The sequence below is a fragment of the Talpa occidentalis genome, unplaced genomic scaffold (genome assembly GCF_014898055.3).
Source record: "Talpa occidentalis isolate TD23 unplaced genomic scaffold, MPIMG_talOcc4v2.1 talOcc4.16, whole genome shotgun sequence".
Classification (NCBI taxonomy): domain Eukaryota; kingdom Metazoa; phylum Chordata; class Mammalia; order Eulipotyphla; family Talpidae; genus Talpa; species Talpa occidentalis.
The window spans coordinates 45,222,259-45,242,876 of record NW_023601653.1 but is presented as its reverse complement, the minus strand read 5'-3'; the positions used below and the strand labels follow the sequence as shown (position 1 = coordinate 45,242,876).

At 39.4% G+C, this 20,618-nt stretch overlaps 2 protein-coding genes across 10 annotated transcripts in view; one reads left to right on the top strand and one right to left on the bottom strand.

Moving 5' to 3' along the window:
- Positions 1 to 251: 251 nt before the first annotated feature.
- Positions 252 to 13,548, bottom strand: ZCRB1 (zinc finger CCHC-type and RNA binding motif containing 1). 3 transcript variants are annotated; one of them, XM_037514134.2, is made up of 8 exons: positions 13,430 to 13,548; positions 11,793 to 11,878; positions 9,295 to 9,323; positions 7,461 to 7,572; positions 6,992 to 7,099; positions 1,775 to 1,887; positions 1,609 to 1,684; positions 252 to 879 (listed from the first exon to the last, which is right to left on the bottom strand). In XM_037514134.2, exons 2-8 carry the CDS (start codon positions 11,874 to 11,876, stop codon positions 748 to 750), a joined length of 654 nt encoding a protein of 217 aa, XP_037370031.1. In that variant the 5' UTR covers positions 11,877 to 11,878; positions 13,430 to 13,548; the 3' UTR covers positions 252 to 747. The 3 variants fall into 3 exon arrangements, with proteins under 3 accessions (XP_037370031.1, XP_054552268.1, XP_054552269.1); XM_054696293.1 differs by lacking the exon at positions 13,430 to 13,548 and adding an exon at positions 11,183 to 11,348 and having other exon boundaries at positions 11,793 to 11,830; XM_054696294.1 differs by lacking the exon at positions 13,430 to 13,548 and having other exon boundaries at positions 11,842 to 11,878.
- A 104-nt stretch (positions 13,549 to 13,652) lies between these two features.
- Positions 13,653 to 20,618, top strand: part of PPHLN1 (periphilin 1) — a 146,802-nt gene continuing 139,836 nt past the window's right edge. For 2 of the 7 annotated variants that reach the window (XM_054696290.1, XM_054696289.1), the window contains exon 1: positions 20,535 to 20,557. Coding sequence is in view for 1 of the 7 variants with exons in the window: in XM_037514128.2 (XP_037370025.1) it covers positions 14,591 to 14,630 (40 nt within the window). In the remaining 6 variants the exon portion in view is untranslated. Of the gene's footprint in view, positions 13,731 to 14,363; positions 14,631 to 20,534; positions 20,558 to 20,618 lie in introns of those variants that run through there. The other 5 variants (XM_054696292.1, XM_054696291.1, XM_037514132.2 and 2 more) reach the window with 4 other exon arrangements.

Below are 20,618 nucleotides of genomic sequence, written 5' to 3'. Positions count from 1 at the left end.
AAATTTTGTCTTTATCCCTTTATGAATTAAATGAAAAAAAATGTATGTTTTTTTATTTAGCAATATGAATGCATGCATGAAAAGAAATAGTTAGAGAACCTATTTGCTTCTGGATAACAGAACTTGGTTTGTGCTATTTGGTTATAAGCCTAGTACAGTTACTTTATATTTTATGGACAATTACCTTATCTAGATTGAGATAAGGAAATATGATGAAAAAAGAAATATAAAGAAATAAGATGACAAGACACCTATATTTAAAAACAAAATTCTCTTGAAAATTTTATTAACATTTAATAAAAATAGATCATTCAACTCTTTCAGTCCTTATGAAACTTTTGTTTTAAAGATGAAACTTATTTCACAAGTCCTCATGTAAACCAATCAGACACAAATAAACTTTTATACTGAACCTCTCAAACACTTCTTTTTACTATCTATCTTTTTGAGGGGGGATGACATCAGCATTACTGTCACAGCATTTTCTTTTTATTCAAACAAACTTCAAGATTAAAGGTATGAACAAATCTTAATTTTTTTTTTATTACTCTGCTAAGGCAAGACAGAAACATGATACTTTAACATTATTTTTCAATTTCCTATGATCTATTTTACAGTAAAAGCTATTTGGTACTAAGTGTTCTTATGCTCAAATTCTAAGAGTAATCTTTAGTCCCAACTGAACTTGGTATTCCAAGATCAAAAAAAAAATTATGTTTAATGAGATTTACATAAATAAATACAACTTTAATCACTAAGTTCTTCCTCATCACTGAAATATGTGCTTTTCTTTATCCTCGGGCGTCTTGAGTCATCTGATGTTGAGGGACCCCCTGAACTGGGTTTCCACTTATTTTGTTCTTCTTCAATTTTGGCTTGCTGTAATGTGATTCCAAAAACAAACAAAACAAAACCAGGAATTGTTCAATATTATTTATGGTGCATTAATTCAAAACACAGCAAAAATATGCCCAAGTGCCAAAACCATCCACTTCTCAGCAGATAGAGACAATTCTCCTCCATCAGGATAGCTCCTTCCACCCATGTCACCGTTACAGCCTCACCATGTTACTGAGTTACTCCAGGCAATTTCTACTCATTAACAGGCACATGGAATGAAATCTCCCTACCATTCCTGCTGAAGGTGGGAATGCTATATAACATTAATTAACTAGAAAAAAAATGGATGTACACAACTACTTTAAGATATTATAAGCTTGTCTTCAAAAAATATTTCATATACTTGTATTAAAGCCTTTGAAGGTCAAAAATATGTTTTTGGTTTTGTTTTAAAGTGAAGCTTCTTTAAAAACAATGTCTCTGAAACGTAATGCCTTTCTTTTGAGGTAAATTCATTTTAATCAAATAGTTCTGCTCCAATCAATAATGAAATAGATTAAGATATTAAAAGTGCTGTGGGGTCCCTAGGAAGAACTCAGGGGAACTTTTCCACCACACTGCTCAAAAGCCTTAGAGAAACAGCCTACATAGAAGATGAAGTGGAACGATGGTGGTAGTTTTAAGATGATCAATAAAGCAAGCAGGGAATGTGAGACCATCAACCCAAGCAGCCAGAGCGCGCTGCCTTGCAAAAGAACTGCTTAGTACCTGGAAAGCTATGGCCTGACTGAGGCTGTCAAGGGCAGGATCTTCTCCTTCATCTTCACTTTCTTCTACTCCTTCGCTAAATTAAAAGAAAAAATGTGAATGTGCTAACAATAGTAAAAAGACATAGGCAACAACAATGTATTAGCAAATGCATGTATATACATACATTTCTTCTTCTGGTTCAGGAATTTTCTTTTTTTTCTTTTTCTCTTTCTTCTTAGGAGGTTCACGTTCTCCAAGCATATTTTTAGGACAGGCATAACTTAGGTGTCCACTTTCCTTTGATTTTTCATTAAAAAGGAAAAGAAAAATACTGTATTTATTGTGTTATTAACTGAAATTTGCCTGTTACCCTAAAACTAAAAGCTTTTAGGATTTAAAAAAAATACTGCCATAATGTAAGTACACACAAAGAAACAAACCCATTGTTTTAATACTTGGAAAAGATTATGATAATTCCTAGTAAACTATTTTAACAATAAGTATTTTAGCATTTTCACTAAGAGTAAAAGAAGTATTCTTCAAAACTTTTTATCTCAAGATTTAGGATATAAATTAACAAGAATCGTTTCCTGTTTACATTTGAACTATGAAACGGCTTTACTGGAAATAAAAGTTTCTTCTTTTTTAAAAAAAAAAAAAAAGATTTAGGGTATAAAAAAATTCTAATATAAATGAAAATTTACCTTAAATATAAAATGTTTAAGGTTTTATTGAACAAAAAGGGATAAACTATTCCTGTTAACTTCCAAGATATTGCCTGACATTCTATTTTAAAAACAAATTAAATATTTAAAGTCTTCCTCACTTTTCCTATTAACTTCACTTTGCTCCTTTTATATCTAGACTGCCCTACACTGTCCATTATAGCAGCTACCAGTTTGTTAAAATTGAGAACTTGTCTGAATTGATACAGACAAAATACAAAGTGGATTTTGAAGATAAAATATGAAAAAATAATAAAAAATTTCTTAATAAAAATATTAATGACATATTCAAATAATTGTTTTGATTCTATACTGAGTTAAGTAAAATATACTAATTTTTACCTGTTTCTTTTTTTAATGTGGCTACTAGAAAATTTAAAATTACACTTATAGCTTGTGTGATATTCATATTTGACAGTGCTGGACCAGTCCTAACGCTATAATGAGTCAAAACACTGCTTCAATTGTAAAACATAAGACATGAACTATATATAGTCTCACTATAGAGCTCACTAAAATACATTTAAGAATATGTGAAAATGAGGGTGTGGGAAAGACTGAGCCAAGATTATAACAGAGAAAAGTAACTTTTTAAAGCATATTTCACATAATATTAAACACTTTGTACTCCGCATACCTGGAGACATGGTTGAGTCTAACAGATCCTGTTAGTGTACTGCTGAAACAATGTTCTTAGAGAAGCATTTCTTTTTCTTTTTCTTTTTTTTTAATGAATTAAGAGGTCCCCTCTTTTATTTTAAAAAAAATTAAAAAAAAAAAAAAGATTTATGCACACAAGAACTGGAGTACAGTCCACAGTGTGGGGGGTGAGAGGATTCACCAGAGACAGAGTAGGGAACAGAACAGGCAGACTGAAATACACTGCTGAGAGTAGCAGCAGGTGCGTCAGGAAAGGTCTGCTAGCCCCACGTGGATCACCTCCCTGGCCGGGGGTTGAATTCATGCTGCAGTGGCTGCAGATAACTTCATAGTTCTGCATCTTAACTCCTTGTGCCCCCAGGGAGGACCCTAGAGAATCACTTCTAAGCCAATTTTGGAATAATAGTCCAAAATGTTAGCATATCCCATATTTAAAAAAGGGTAATACTGAAATGACTGTAAAGTGTAGGCTTAATAAATGCAGACTTTTTTTGGGGGGATGGTGAATAAATACAAGAATATAAAAAGCATAACAAATCTACAAATTTATAAACAAAAAGATCAAGAGTCAGTGAGAATTTCTTTTTCTTTTTTAAAGATTTATTTATTTATGCATACAAGAACTGGGGTACAGGCCAGAGGTGTGGTGGGTGAGAGGATTCACCATAGACAGAGTGGGGAACAGGACAGGCAGATTGACTGAAATACAATGCTGAAGGGAGCTGTGGGGAGAGAGGACAGGTCTGTTGCGCCATGTAGGTAGGTCCCTGGCCAGGGATGGAACTCAGCTGCAGTGACTGCGGATTGCTTCGTAGGTTGCATCTTAACCCCTTGTACCACCAGAGTCAGGGATTATCTGAGAAATCCTAACAGTGACTGTGATGATGAGGATCCATACTACTCTATCTGACCATAACTACTCTTTCTCCCTTTATTTTTTCAACAAAACTCAGGATTCTGGAACACAGTTTCTGAAAAATTAATTTAACAGGTGTTAGAACCGTGGGATTTGACAGAATTCTATGTATCCAGAGTCTTGTTCTCTCCTTCTATCTATGTATCTTTTGGGGAGGATGGAGTTAAGAGCAGGAAGTGGTAGTGGCCATTTCCTTTTAGCTTCCTTGTGACACTGTAGGCAGAACAATGTCTCTGTTCTTTCCACTGTTCCCCATTAAAACCACTGGATCTCAGCCTCCCTGGTGGCCTAGGTGTTAAGTCTCAGCACTATCACTACTAAGTCCTGAGTTCGATTGCGACCAGGGAGCTGACCCACATTAGGGCACAGCAGACCTCTTCTGTCTCGCCCACTGCTCCCCTTGGCAGTGTATTTCAGTAGATCTGCCTGTTTTGCTCCCCACACTGTCTCTGGGGAACCCTCTCACCCTCCCCCCCAGTTCTTCTATGCAAATAAATAAATCTTTAGGGCCTCCCTGGTGGCACAGGCGGTTGACTGCCATGCTGTGAAGCTGTCCGCAGCCTCTGCAGCGCTGGTTTGATCCTGGCTGGCTGGTGAGGATCCCACATGGCGGGGCAGACCTCTCCTGTCTTGCCCGCTGCTCCTGCTCCCCAAAGCACGATATTTCGTCAGTCTGCCTATTCTGTTCCTTGCTCTGTCTCTGGTGAATCCTCTCACCCTCCCGTGTATCTGGTCTGTAGCCGGGTTCTTGTATAAAATAAATAAATAAATCTTAAAAAAATTAATAAATAAATCTTTAGAAGCAAACAAACAAAAAACAAATCACTGGACCCTGCTTTTTAAACATTTTATACAGGCATTTTGGAAAAAAACAGCAACAAGACCCATACTGAAATTTTCTTGGTTCCACTATGGAACTTGTACAAAGTTGTTCTGTGGCTATATATTTCTATTAATCACCAAAAGTTTAAACGGATAACAAGAGATAATAACTGCATTAAAAAATTTGGGGGCTAGTTCAGTTATAAAAGATAGCAGCATTAATAGGAAGAAGGACCCGACTTTAAAAACACAATATACCACAGAGGATGAATTATATGACAGTGCTTTTACTAGACTCTAATGCTTAAGCACTGGCAAAATAGTAAAGAAACAGGCAATATCTTAATATAAAAAATTATCAGTCACTAAAATCTTAGTTAATAAATAGTATGACACTTTAATTTTCATTTTTTTAGTTCAAAGAACTTTACTAGGATTAGTATACAGGGCCTCCCTGGTGGTGAAAGGTGTTGAGTCTCGACACTATGAAGCTATCTGCAGCACTGCAGCACAAATTTGATCCTGGGCCAGGGAGCTACCCACATGGCAAAGCAGACCACCTCTCCTGTCTCACCTACTGCTCCCCTCAGAAGTGTATTTCAGTCAATCCACCTGTTCTGCTCCCCATTCTGTCTCTGGTGACTCCTTTCACCCCCGCATGCCCCCACCTCTGGCCTACATCTTAGCTCTTATATGTATAAATAAATTAAATCTTTAAAAATATATAGGATTAGTGTACACAGAGAAGAAACAATAATAGTTTTTCAATGAAACATTCAAAGTTACCCATTCCCTTGTGGGCAAATGTCAGCCAAACAGGGTTGGCTCAAAGCAGGGCTGATGTCTGAAAAATTGCCACCAGCCTAAGGCCTTTCTGGCAGGGAACCATGGGAAAGGGCAGAAGGGCCCAAACAAACTTGGAGTAAAATCAGAGTATAAATCACACTAATGGCCATTGTCAGACTCCCCACAGGCCTCTCACTCATGTGTCTTGCAACTGTTTCCACATGTCTCAACTCCATGTGTTTCCTTCCACGTCCCCCAAGTCCCAGGTGCATGTCCAAGCTGAGAAGCAAGTGCGTCCTCCTTCACCCATCTGCTCTGTCAGTATAACACCCTGATTCTATACTGTATTACTCAGGTTCTCTTTACTATTTTATTTATTTTTTATTGCCCCAGGATGGAAGTACCCTTTTGCTAAAATCACAGTGTTTAGGAGGGTGGGCTCAATCTCTGGACAGTCTGAATACTTGGCACCGGGTCTGAAGGTTGGCTGAAGGACGTGCGTTTGAAAAGGAGGAACCTGCCTCTTTGGTCCTCAGGTGCCTGCAGAGTGTCATGAGTAAGGGTTTTCTTTGAAGTAACACTGGTTCTCATTAGACAGCTTGCGGTCTCAGAAGTATTACCCAGCGAACTTGACTTTAAGTTGATGAGGGGGTTGTTGGGCAGGCAGGCTTTGAAATCTATGGTTTCCTTGCTTTGCTTCTACCTCCTGCCCTTGGGCAAACAGGGCTTACATCTTGGGTTTGACTGATTGTAGATTAAATACAACCATTTCCATTTCTTTCTAAACAATGTACTGAAAGGTAGTAGAAACAGCAAACAGGTCTAGTGAAGCTGGGCTTTAAGAAAATGAATAGAGAAACCTGTGTTGAGATCGCCTTACATCACCAGATCCCCAACCCCCATACCTCACTCAGTGACAAGGGCAGGTGCAGAGCTCTGGGAACCCAGACTGACTGGTGATGGTTCTTTTTTTTTTTTTTTAATAGAGGCATGTTTTTATTTATTTATTATATTTGTTTGTTTTGTTTATACATGCACTGGGTACAGTCAGAAGCGCGGGAGGGTGAGAGAATTCACCAGAGCCAGAGTGGGGAGCAGAGCAGGCAGAAGGACTGAAGTACACTGCTGAGGGGAGCAGCGGGTGGCAGGAGAGGTCTGCACACCATGTGGGATCCTCCTCCGGTGGCCGGGGAGCAGCCGGGGATCGAACCGGCGCCGCAGAGGCCGCGGGCAGCTTTGCAACCCAGCGCTCAACCGCTGCGCCACCCGGGAGGCCCTGGTGATGGTTCTTCTCGGGCCCTGGCCTCTGGGCCCCACAAGGAGCTGGTAGGAGCAGAGGCGGGCCATACCATATTTTAATTGAGTTACTTAGATGAGTACTAAATAAAACAAATTTAATAGTTTCAGCCAGCCACGGGTTTTAGAGCGCACAAGTAAAAGACCAATATGAAAAAATCCTTAAACTAGGAAAATTAGATCAAATTTTACTTACCCCACATTCATAACACTTAGATTTATCAAAGTAGTTTCGCCTGCGGATGAACTCAGCTGCCCTTCCATTATCAATAGCAATGCTGGCTTTTATCACTCTACCGAATAACTGAATCAGAGAAAAATATAAATGCAGAAGAACATTTTTCATGGAAACCTGAATCTACAGTTATTTGACCACGTTTCCTCAAACTTCAAGTTTAGCAATTATTTAAGCAATTCCCTATTGCGTTAGCAATTTTAATGTTATTTTAGCAATTGTAACAAATCTACTCTGTAGAATAAACTCTTATTCCTTAGAGTCTACCAAGGTTTTGGGAACCCATATAGTTTTGACCTCTTTTCTTTCCTTAAGTTAAAAACTCTCAGAAACCACTGAAATCTGTGAATTGTGACCATCCCCTATACCCTCACATTTCTGGCCTGGGGGAGCACAAAAGCTTTTGGGTTCTTGGGAATGAGTAACATACCTGTTTGTTGTTTATGGCCCTTGTACAATTTTGTGCAGAGTCTTTATCCAAAAACAAAATGAATGCAACCCCTTTACTCTTCCTGGTATCTTTATCTTTCATTATAGTAACCCTTAAGGCATAAACAAAGAAATAGTTAAAAATAATGAGGCAGCAATAAAAACAAACATTAATACAGACATTAGTACTCAGGAAACTCGTGTTCAAAACAGGTTCACTAAAATATTTAGACTAAGAAAAATTAGCAGACTTGCCAAATACTCATCTCTTCAAAGTCCTAGGATATCAGAATGGTAACAAAAAGTGTGATACTGATTTTCCATGAGTATGCCATGACTAGAAGTATCTGATAAATCAAACACTAATCAGGAGTTTGAAGGATAAAGAGGTTTCAGAAGCAATGGAATCCTGAAGAGTAAGTTCCTTTTCTCTATTACTTACTGTAATAAAACCTAAACTGAGATATTCTCTTCTACGTAAAAAATTAAATGATTAACTTACTTTTCTAAGTTATAGAATCTACTTACATACTTAACCATCTTTTAAAGAATCACACCTTTAGTTCTGTGATTCTTAGACATACTACCCAAGGTATGTCTTGATGATAAGGATGTGATAGGGATGGAGATAATTACACAAAGCCTGCCCCTTCTCCTGACCTCTTACAGATTCCAGTCCTTGAGGTTCTTGCTTACCATATTTCATAAAATACAATTAAAAATCAATGTCTAGTGCCTCCCTGGTGGCACAAGGGGTTAAGACACAACCTATGAAGCTGTCCGGAGCCACTGCAGCATGAGTTCGATGCCTGGCCAGGGAGCTACCCACATGGCGCAGCAGACCTCTTCTGACTCGCCTGCTGCTCCTTTCAGCAGTGTGTTTCAGTCGATCTGCCTGTTCTGTTCCCCACTCTGTCTCTGGTGAATCCTCTCACCCCTCACACTTCTGGCCTGTACCCCAGTTCTTGTATGCACAAATAAACCTTAAAAAAAAAAAAAAAAAAAAACAAAAAACAAAAAACAAAAAACAAAAAACAATGTCCAACGGGGCTCTTTGGAGAAATGGCTGAGATTAGGGTAGGTACAAGAGGAATCTGGAACATTTTGTTATGCCAGAAAGGAAGTACAGTAGATTCTCATCATCAATAGGTTCTGGAAACTGTGACTTTAAGCAAAATAACATATAAAGAAACTACTTTCACTATAGGCTAAATGATAAAGACCCCGAACACTCCTAATATTACACAATCATTTGTATTAATTCATTCACTTACTAATTTTCCAACCTCCTCATTTCAATTTAGGGTATCCAGTGACAGGAGCCTGCCCTAGCAGTTTGGGGTGCTGGAGTTGAAAATCACTATTTACAACAATAGTGGTAAAAACAAATCAGGGAAGAAACATCAACATATTCTAAACCTAAAATGAAATTTTTATGTGGAACAAGATATTTGCGTTGTTTTAAGAGGATCTTCCACAGACTGCTTATTTGTTGGGAAGGGTAAATAATGGAGTGTGTTTCAGTGTGGGGTGGAAAGATATTGATGTTATCTGCTTCTGCTTTTTGAGTTCATTTGTTACATTATCTTTTAAGAATTGCATTCATTTTAACAGGTGACGTAAGGCTTCTAAGGTTGAGATGTAAAGCTGCCACCTTCCCATTTTTTTACTCCTTATTTTATTGCTGTGAGGGAAACATACCATTGTGGTTACCCTCAATTTTTGAAGTAAAAGATATACAACTGTTTGTTTAAAAAAAAAAAAAAGATGAAAAAAATGAAGTAAATTTAGATAAGCATTTAAATGAAGTTTCAAAATTCAATGTGATTACTTACTTTACAACCTTGCCATACTTGGAAAATATCTGAAAGAAAAACCACGTAATAATTTATAATTTAAAATCATATAACATTAACTATTCAGGTTGTATATACTGTCATTGTTATAGTTAATAAAATTTTTAACTTTGGTCTATTAGGCAGCCCCTAGGAGATATATTTTTTTAGCGATTAGAATATTACTCTTATTTTTGTTCTGAAGTTACAACTATCTGCCTCAGTTCCCACATTTGCTACAAAAGAGAATAAGGAGAGGAGCGAGCCGAGCCACTCCGTAAGTGTGGTAGGCTGAAGGCACACCCAGTGCACAGCTGTTGTGTTCCTGTGGAATACTCTTGGTAACCAGCAACCCACCACAGCTCCAAAGAAACCTTGCACTTGAAATATTGACGTAAAATACCACGATTCCTAGTCTACCTTTATACCATTAAGCAGTAACTGCTTCAGGAGATAGATTCTAAGACTACTTATAAAACAAAACAGCTTCTCTAATAAAAAATCCACATCTGGGGTCTCGCTGGTGGCGCAAGGGGTTAAGCGTCAGCACTACGAAGCTATCCGCAACCAGGATGCTGACCCACATAGTGCAGCAGACCTCTCCTGTTTTGATCGCTGCTCCTCTCAGCAGTGGATTTCTGTCAATTGCCTGTTTTGCTCCCCACTATCTTTGGTGAATCCTTTCACCTTTCTGCACCTCTGGCCTGTACCCCGGTTCTTGTATGCATAAATCTTTAAAAAGAAAAATAACAACAACAAAAAAACACTCCCATCAATTTTTTTTTTTTTAAGATTTATTTTATTTATTTATGCATACAAGAGCTGGGGTGTAGTCCAGAGGTGCAGCGGGGTGAGAAGATTCACCAGAGACAGAGTGGGAAGCAGAACAGGCAGACTGACAGAAATACATTGCTGAGGGAACAGCAGGTGAGGCAGGTCTGCTGCACCGTGTGGGTCACCTCCCTGGCCAGGGATCGAACTCATGCTGCAGTGGCTGCAGGTAGCTTCATAGTGCCGAGACTTAGCCCCTTGCACCACCAGGGAGGCCCTCCCGTCAGTTTCTTTCTCATCTCCAGCCTCAATACGCTGGTGGTACTTTATACTTAGTCCTTTTCTTCCCTTTCATTTCTATATCTTCAACCTAAGCAAATCTCGTTTATGTTTCAGTCACTATCTATTGTATTGACTAATAGTTCCTATTACATAATGCTTCTTAGAAGTCTTTCAGAATACATTAATATATAAAATCAGTATTAATTTGTGTTCTATGATTAAGTTGTATAATGCAGGAATGTAGTATACCTGTACTGCAATATTAGCAACACTGAATTCTGAAGAACAATAATTGTTCAATGTAATACTTTCTAATACCTTCTCATTTCACTAAAAGGCCTTCCCATTATCAATATGGGTCCTTAAAGGTGCGCTTACAAGGACTTGCCTCTGACTGACTCTTCTGTTCCTTCCACTTGTTTTATTCTGTACATGAAATGTTTGTTCCCTGGACATCTGTAACTGCCTCTTACTTCCCTCAGGTATTTATTCAAAACCTACTTTCTCAATAAGAGCTTTAGACTACCCATCTATAATTTCACCTCTACTTTCAACTTTACATTTAATAATCTTTTCCTGCTTTATTGTTTTTCTCCTTAGCATCTAACATCTTAGCATTAATACTGTAACTTTTTTATATTTTACATTGTTTCTCTATCTTGCCATATTTTGAGTAAAAAGGTGGGGGGTTTATTTTTTCTTCACCAATATGTTTGAGTACCTGCAAGAGTGCTGTGTATATAGGAAATGTTCACTAAATACAGAAATGTCTCTATTTTGGTACAAGGAAAAAAGCTGAAATACATTTCCTTCTGATCTTTGAAACTCAAATTACCTTAAATCTATCAGGTACCGAGTGTCACTCTGCAGCCTCTCTCTACCTAACATCTGCCCACAGTAGCAGAGGGAAGAGGGCACACTTGGAAGAAAGGTTCGGGCCATTCCTTCCAGTTCCTTTCAATCACCCTCTGCAGGACAGGCACTGCAGGAAATTTTGTTGTCTGGAAGGTAAAGAAGTGAAAGTAGATGTTTGAAGGAATTTTTCCCCTTGCATTCAAATGTATCCTGAATTAAAAACAAAATTTTTGGAAAGGGATCTGTCTCCTCCCATCAACCTTTTCCAAAATCACTACTACTAAAAGCAGTTTCAAAAGTCAAGTAAAGCAAGAAAAAAATCAGCCTATCACTCACTTGCTCCCATTTCATTAAATTAGCTTTTATCTTTTGTGTTTATATACTTGTTATTCGTTATTCTTTATAAAGGGACAGCAAATTCTGTTTGGGAATCACAAGTGTCAATTTTTTTCACTTACTCATGTTTGCCACAGAAATCATTGCTATGGATGTGTCAAGAGTGTTGCAATGTCCTGATTAAGAATTTTGCCAAGGAAAATTGAATGCTCAAGCTACATCTGTATTTCAAATAGAAGATAGTACTTACTTACCCGGTATAAATCATTGTTGGTCAGGGAAAAGGGCAAATTAGATACATACACTGTACTTTTACTTGGGGCCAGTCCACCACTCATTTCTAAAAAGGAAACAAACCCAGATGCAATCTAAATCAGATATTCTTCATTCCAAGTTAAAAACCAATACTGGCTATCACTGACTGAATTATGCTAAATTTATGCATATGCCTTACTCTTTAGTGATAGTTAGGAAGAATCACTCCAGCTGGGTTAATTAAGAAGTTTCTTTTCCCTAACACTACTTGAAAGAGTTTTCTGATCCTTCTTTCAAGCAGATTTTTTAGATCAATCCTTTCAGTGTGAGGCTATGCTGTGAATAGAGCTGAGTTTTTTAAAACAGATAACTCTGAGGCTGTTCTTAAATTCTTCTTAGGCAGAGAGCAGTAAAATGTTTTCTGTCTACCCACGTCAGAAAGAGCCTGGGAACGCAGAAAGAATCTCACTGATTTCCAATAATACCATTGAACCTTTTTGGTTGTCTTTATAATTTTCTTTGGGTGGCATTAAAAGGGAATTTTAGTTTTCCATTTTGAAGGTATTTCTTTCCGATCACTAATTTTGCTTATTACTGTTAAATTTGAAAAGAAACATTTTGTTATACGAATAGGTTTCAGTGTTTTGAAAGATACTACTCTATATGTGTATTTATGTATTTATTCCACATTAATTTAGATTGGTTATTAATTTTTAGCTTCTTTGTTATAAAACTTTCTAAGAATTATTCAAATGAACAGTGGACAAAGAGAACATTTTAAGATTGAAAATTATTACAGTAACATGCCATATTTATAAATACAAGGCACCGAGACCTTGCACATCAAGCAGTCTAGCACTTTTTGTAGAAAATCAATGTTTGATCTGTCTTTAATCTTCAATGAATTTCTCATTCCTTTGACTGAATCTTGTAATAAAACGCATATAAAATGCCGATTTTTAACAGTTCGATTATTACTTCTTTCAAGTGAAACATGAGCTTTTCTAGAAGGGCCTTTTTTAAAGAAAAATAAAATTTATCAGCTCACCTTGATTTACAATACTATCTATATAGAAGTTTCGGGAGTACATGTGTACCTCACTGTACCCACCCCCAAAGTTCTAGTGCCATTCACATTATTAAACACACCCCATTGCTTCGACCTCCGTCTCCCCGACCTCTGGTAACCACCACATAATTTAGTTTACAAATATAACCTCTAATTAATTTTCCTACCGTACTTTAAAAAGTCAGCCAAATTATCCGTCAAATTTACATAGGACTCCACCAAGTCCACATTTTTATTTAAAAAAAGGGTAAAAAATGTGTGGTGAGTCACTGACCTAGGGATACAGGATTATCACAAATAACAAAAATTCATTGTAAAGCGCGCCAATTCGAAGTCCTGAGAAACTGCTCGATAGCTGGGATATACGGGTTTTTTTTTTTTTTTATTCAGACATTTTAAAGAACTCCACATAGGTCGCTTCTTAGAAGTTTCCCACTCGAGACGACTCGCACAGGCGCCGTCCCGGCGAGAAACGCGAGCGCAGGGCCGGCCCCTGGGTGGGGGGTAGGGGGGAGGTCGGGGTCGGGTCCGGGCGGGGGCCCGCGGGGAGGTCGGGGAGGCGTTTACCTTCAGGTGGGGCGGGCCCGGGAGGGCGCGAGGGCGCGAGCGCTCGGCTCCGGGGGACTCAAGCCGGGCTCCTCGCCCCGCGCCGCGGCCCGGGCATCACGGGTCCTGGGAGGGGGTCGGGCGCCTCCGAGCCGACGGGCCCAGCGCGGCCTCTCTTCCTGGCTCCGGCGAGACGCGGGCCGCGGGGGCGGGCCTGGGGCGGGCGTGCCACGACGTCATCGCGCGCGCCGGAAGTGCCGGCCGGGAGCGCGGCGACTAGCAGGCAACTACTTTTACGGGGTCTGCCCGCGGCCCAGAGTCGGTGAGCGCATTTTACCTTTCCGAGAGGTGGCCTGGGACGGGCGCGCAGGCTGCCGTACCGGGGGCGGGGCCGAGGGCGCGAGGGCTGCGAATTCGGTGGCGGGACCCGGAGTCTCCCGCTGCATTTGAATCGAGCAGCAGTTCTGTCCCTGCGGTGGAGGGTGGAGAGACGTAGTGGAGTTTGGAATAAAGGGAACTGTTGAGGCTGAGGTGTAGGCTTGCTGCTCCTGAGCGTGTTAATATGCCAAAGGGGGCGCAGAACTAGATCACTTCAGTGACCCGAAATCAGTTAGAAAGTCGGTCAGTTTACTGAATGTGTTCGACGTATCCAGTTAGATACTAGGCACTTTGTGGGGGAAAAAAAGTGTGAAACGGGCCTTTTTCTGGCGGATATCTCAGTGTAGTTGGGGACACAAAGCCGGCTGGGGAGAATTGAAGTCACAAAACGGCTCATCTTGCGTATCGGAAGCACAAATGTTGGACTTCGTGGCACTTCTTTTTTTCCCTGTAAATTCCTAACGGGCACACACTCCTTTTCCTCTAAGAGGCTGTAAACAGGCCCGTCATCCCCACAGAAAAATCAGAAAGTGATGCACGGTAGTTTATACTTAATTCTACCCACCTGCACATACAGACCAGGCCTCTACCCACTCCCTGGGAGCCTGCGTGCCAGCAGCCTGGAACCCAGAGCCTCTCCTGGAGCCTGCACAATGAATCCAGACTGAAGCCGATGTCTAGCGAGACGGACGTGCAATCCAGCCAGGGGGCAGCCGAATTTTGAGAGGCTTGAATGCCTCTGCGTCCGCCAGGGCACCGCTGGGACAAATTCTCTTGGCAAACTTGTGGCCAGCCAATACTGCCATGCTTCACATCCCCGTTATCCTTGGTTACCGCCCAAGATGTAAGCCCTTTGGTCTTCTATGCTCCCCCCTCGTTCTCCTGCTGCGTTGTGCTTCACCGTCTGGGTTTAGGCTATTTAGGCTATCGCTGCTGCTTCCCTCCTTTTCTTCAATATTGTGCCTCCTAACGCGCTTTTTAACACTGTGTGGCCTAGAATCTCTAATTCCCCGCTTAACAATTTTCTTTTACATATTCAATCACCTTACTACAGAAATTCTCTCTTTTTGTCTTGACTCCAGCTAACCACGTGGCTTTCCTCTCCTCCCTTTTAATTGAACCCTTTCTCTGACACCTTCCTTTAAAGTTGGGTGGTCACTGTCACTACTGAACTTGATTTCACTGGCTGAAAAATTTTTTTTCTCCCATCAGGGTCTTTACAAAGGTTCTTCTCTTTGCCGCTTTTGATTTCTCTGACCTCTCCCTATCTCATTCTGGAGAATTCCTAATCCTTCTGGAACATCTCAGTTTAGCGGTCGTTGTCTCTGAGGGGTTTTTCCTAATATCTCCTACGCAGTTAGGTACCCTTGCCATATGCTAAATACTCTTTACTTAGAATTTAACACAGGTATCCTACTCGTACCCCCTCCTACTCAGGTAGGAGGTGGGAGGGGACTGAATTTGTTTTGTTTGCTTATTGTTTGTACCTCAAGGTACCTCCTGAGAGTCAGGTATTTCATGAATGATTGCAGCTGCTGTGAGAAGAGGGGTACTTAACATATCATCTCCTGACTTTAAAAAATATTACAACCTTGTGAAAGGACTCAGTTGATTCTGGCTTTGTGAGACTGTAATTGAGCATCAGTTTTTTAAAGGAAAGTTGGAAATACAGTTTTGTTTTGTTTTTAAAGTGAAATACAGTTTTCAAATATTGTCATTGGGGGATAAGCGTTTATTTAAAAAAAAAAATCTCCACTAAACACAAGTCACATGGGTTCTGTTAGTCACAAGTTTGGAATCTGTTTGAAATCATGCAGGCTTCAGAAATAGGCTTTGTGGAGAATACTAGATTTTGAGCTGGGCCTTCATTGTTGGTTTGCAGTTGAAGGAGAGACTGAAAAGAGGTATATCCAGTTTGGGAAGTAAGCCAAACAACTCCAGCGTAGTATATTCTACTCTGTAACAGTGAGGAGGCTGGCGTGAACAGGACATTAGATGAGATGGTAAAAGGAAGCATATGGAGAGCAAAGAAATTTGAATTTTTACTTACTAAGAAACTATTTGGAGTTTTGGTTGGAGACACTCAGTGATGAGTGATGTTTAATTGAATAGCCCTTTGGGTAAAAGACTGTAAGTAGTCCTTCTAGTTAAGGCTGTAACCTCCATGCAGTTGTTAAATAATGTTGAAATTTATAGATGTTATATGTAGGCAAACATCTGATATTTTTATTTATTGGTGTAATTTCAGTTTCTTGATGGCTTACAATGGACAGTCAAGAATCTGCTAAGTATTTAATAGAGTATGTGGAGCTTATTAAGTAGTGAAAATCAAGTGTGAAACTACTAGTACAGACTACAGTGTTTTAGCTATATTGTTACATGGTTTATTGTGGAAGCAATTGGTGTTCTTTAGTATCTCTCCTTCAACCTGTTTTGTATACTTCCAGATTAATTTGCTGGAGTGGTATTTTACCCCTTCTATTATTTGTAGGCTTAAAAACCTGCAGCTCTATTAGTTTTTGCTTTGTTTACCATTCAATGCTCTCATCATTCTTTCCAGTTTCTTTTGTGAAGTAATGTGAGATGATAGAGAGGGGCTTGGCTTTAAAGTCATTCAGGCTTCAGGCTTGAGTGTGATTCCCTCCTCATTTGGCTCTGGGATTTGAACTTTCCAGAGTCTCAATATTTTATCTGGAATGGGAGGGGTGATATCTACTCAGGGGAGAAAATGAAAGCTGATTGAATATCTATGCAGGCTTCTTTCTCAGGCCTTTGAATACAAAAATGCTCTGGTCAGTTTCTTACACACATTCTGCATTCCCAGATGCCTTTCCCTTTACTTGGGTTCTGCTGTGTACTTTTCCTAATCCACATTTAAACATCCTTTCAAAATTTAAATTTTCTTGACTTTCTTAACTACCATTTATTACTTTTCTCTCCCTGAGCACTAAACAATGATTAATTCTGGTAGATACTTTCTTTTGAGTGTTTTATTTGGGATCAAAGTTTGTGTGTGTGTGTGTGCTTTTTTTCAATAGACCTAAACTATGTTCTCAAATTCATTTTTAATTTGTCTGAAATTTTAAACGTTTCCCAGTAGAAATAGTACTATGTAGCATGTATGTTCAAACTAGCCCTGAAAAGCTATTATTTCAATTTAAACTGTCAGGAATGCTTATCTTGTTTTAGATGAGTGGATCTCATCTTGAGTTGAATTTATGATTTGTAGAAAGTGTCAGGATCCCATCCCAGGCCAATTATATTAGGATTTTAGAGGATCGTGTCTAAGCATTGGTATTTTAAAAGCTCTTTAAATGATCTTAATGTGTAGTCAGGGTTGAAAAATCACTGCCTTAAGTGCTGGAGCTAAAGGATTCTCATTGGTACCTTTTACCTCCAAATGAAGTGACATTAGTTCTGTGAGAAATGTGACAGGAGTATAATAGCTCTCATTAGAAATTTTCTTGGTTGTTAAAAGCCTCTCCAGAATGACTCGTGTGGTGGTTATATGAATACTATGTTTATTTATTTAACTAATATTTAACAAGTATGTTTACTCTGCTAAGCAGTAGGAGCAAGAGACTTGTACAGCTTTGCAGTTGTGTGTAGTTTGAAAGTGGGGAGAAGAAAATCACCATATTGAGTTATGTATTACTATTATAGCAGAGTGTTTTAAGAGGCACAAAGGAAGAATAACTTTATTCTTTCTGGGGAATATAAAAAAAGCTCACATTTGGGTTGAATCTTAAAGGAAGAGTAGAAGGTAAAGGCAGAAAAGTAGAAAAAAGATATAATAGGTAGGAAAATCTATGCCAAGGAGTGGTGGTGAGAAATATGAGCACACTTAACAGGGCAAGTCTGATACATCTCAGATTCTGGAGACTGTGGGGTAAGGGATAGGCAGGAGCTGCCTATAGAAAGCATTTTTTAAGTTTAAAGTTGACTTCATTCTCAATACTCCAACTACAGTTTGCAGATGGGAGGGATGATACTGGTAATAGGGAGACCAGCCATACTAGTGGGGAGTCCAGTGATTATTAGATGAAGAGCATCTGAACAGGGACATTGGGAGTAGGTTTAGGGAAGTGGAGAGACTTATAAATTCAGGTGATAGAAATAACTGTTTTTGGCATGTTGAGTTGGACATGTTTGTAGGACATTATCTTGAAAGGAGTCAGGATGCATTCAGCAGGGGAGGGGGAGGGAAAAGGAGCAAAATGGGAGGGAAGAGCACAAGAGACTATGGTGACATTCACGTATGTCTTGGTGGTGGAAATTTTACAGGGACTACACCAGAGAAGAAAAATCAAACATTGTACTAAAAAGGTACGATGGTGTAAAAAATATATAAATAAAAAATTTTAAAAAGGAGTCAGGGTAGACCGGAGATGTGGGAGCCATTCGTCTAGGAGAGCTTGTCAGCAGCATTAATTCGTTTGCTCCATGAATAGTGAGCACATACATTGTACAAATTGTTCTAATTGCATGATATTAATGAACAACCCAGAGATGGACCCCTGCTTTCATGTAGATGGTTATGCTATATGTGACTTAAAGGCTACTCTCTTTAAGACCATAACTCTTCCCCATCCTCCTAGTACTCAAGTTCACATAACATTGGAGAGTGGAATGGAGTGCTCTAAGAAGGTCTTCTTGGAATTAAATGTACCTTGATGGTACATTAGTTATACCATTTTTATTGACTTCTGTAAGAGAATGACATTTTTATAATTTCAACCTAGTCATTTGCAAACTTCTAAATGAAGTTTAAACTCCTTGTAATGACTAATAATTCTGTTCTCTGTCTAATTACGATGTAGAGTCCTTGCTTTATTTAGTTGTGCTCATTGGTTTTCATATCCTGTTGCATCAGAGAACTTGGAGTGCTTCTGAGACTCTAGTAATGGGAGGAGATTAGTGAAATCACAACTTAATCATTACCTCACAGGGAGTCAGAGCACCTATGTTTATTTTTAACTGATTGCTTTCAGTTAAAATGGATCACTCCATTTTCTAAATTTGGACAATGTCATAAATAACATGCACCGCTAGCCAGAGGTTACTGTACTAATCAGATGTTTTAAAATCCTTTGAAAATTACAAGGCACTGTTTGAATTTAAGGTGATAGGAGCATATTCTCTCCCCTAAATCCCTTAAGTACCTTCATCATCGTGGTTCTTCTTTTCTGTTGTCTTAATTCAAAGTCCAGGTGAAGGCCCATCTCTTACAGCCCAATATTCTTTCTTTTCTTTATTATACTATATAGTCATCAAACTGTTTTCTCTTTTGCCTCACAGCCTGATTTGCAAATGGAATCTTATACTTCTAGTCCTGTCTTCCCCTACTATGTAGATTTCTTAAGGATGGAAGAAGTTTCCTTAGTTAGCTTGGGCCTCTCCAACTAGGCTAGATTTTTTTTTTTGGAGGGGGGTTGTGTTTTAAACTATTGAGTGCTACAACAAACTTTATTTAATATCACCATGTATTCTATTATTTTTGTATTCTTCAGAAAATATGTAGTAATTTAGATAAACATTACATTCTGATATTACTGTTTTGTCCAAATAGTATAGGAATAGTAAGAATACATTTACAAATGAATTATCTGGATTCTGTAAGTTCATTAATATTTTAGTGTACTCAGTAGTAGGAGATAACTAAAAAAGTAATAATTGACTACAGGAGACTTTAGCCTCGTGTTTGTATGTAAGTACTGTATTGAAACTGAAGCAATTTAACCATTGTTTTAAGGAAAACTAACTTCCTTTTATAAACTTATTCCCTATATGTACAGTAATTGAAATTTTAAATTAAGATCTTTAAAAATTGTCAACTTTTTGAGGTAAAGAGAATGAATATATTTATTTCCTAAACACTTTTAGTTGGACCTGACTTCTGTAGTTCCTTGTGTTATAGGACAGGGAGAGGGGCAGCCCAAACCCCGCAAACCTGCCTATTCTAAATGGGTTCTACCATCCGCCGCATCAATACAAAACATAGGAGACTTTAATGGGAAGGAACTTTAATAAAACTAGGAAACAATACAGGTAAGGCAAAGAATCTAGTTTCTAAATGAAGCACCCAAAGTTACCCATCCCCTTGTGGGTAAAAGTCCATCCAAATGGGATTGGCCCAGAGCAAGGCCCCAAAGCCTGCCACAAGTCTAAAGCATCTTCCAGTGGGGACCCACAGCAAAGGGTCAGAAACAACCAGACAAGCCCGGAAGGAAAAGAGCAAAATCAACATCAAGATAAAAGCTGCCATTGTCACCTCCCCATGGGTCTCACCCACATCTGTATCACCCAGTCCACGACCACAAGACAAGCGCAGTTTCTTCACGTGTCTCTAGGCTCCATGTGCCTCCTCCAGGTCTCCTGGCTCCATCCTGCTTCCTTCCTTAGTCTCTTCTGCAGCTTCTCCTCTTCCTGCTCAGCTCCACACTCCCTTGGGTGGGGCAGGGAACCTCCCCCTTTCCTGGGGACCACCCTGTTACACGTGTAAGTCCCACATCGGGGCATTCGGAGATTAATTGTGGGAGTTGAAATTGTGTAATGTGACAGGGTTGTCCCCAGGAGAAGGGGAGGTACCAGGTTCCCTGCCCCAAAGGAAGGGTGGAGCTGAGCAGGGTATAAGGAGGAGCTGAGAGGAGATTGGAGAAGGAAGCAAGAAGAGGGAGAGCCAGAAGGAGACCTGGAGGAGGCAAATGGAGCAGAGACATGTGAAGAAGCTGCCCTTGCTTCTTGGTCCTGGACTGGTTGACGCAGATGTGGGTGAGAGACCCGTGGGGAGAACAATGGCAGCTGTTATCCTGATTTTGCGCTTTTTGTCCAG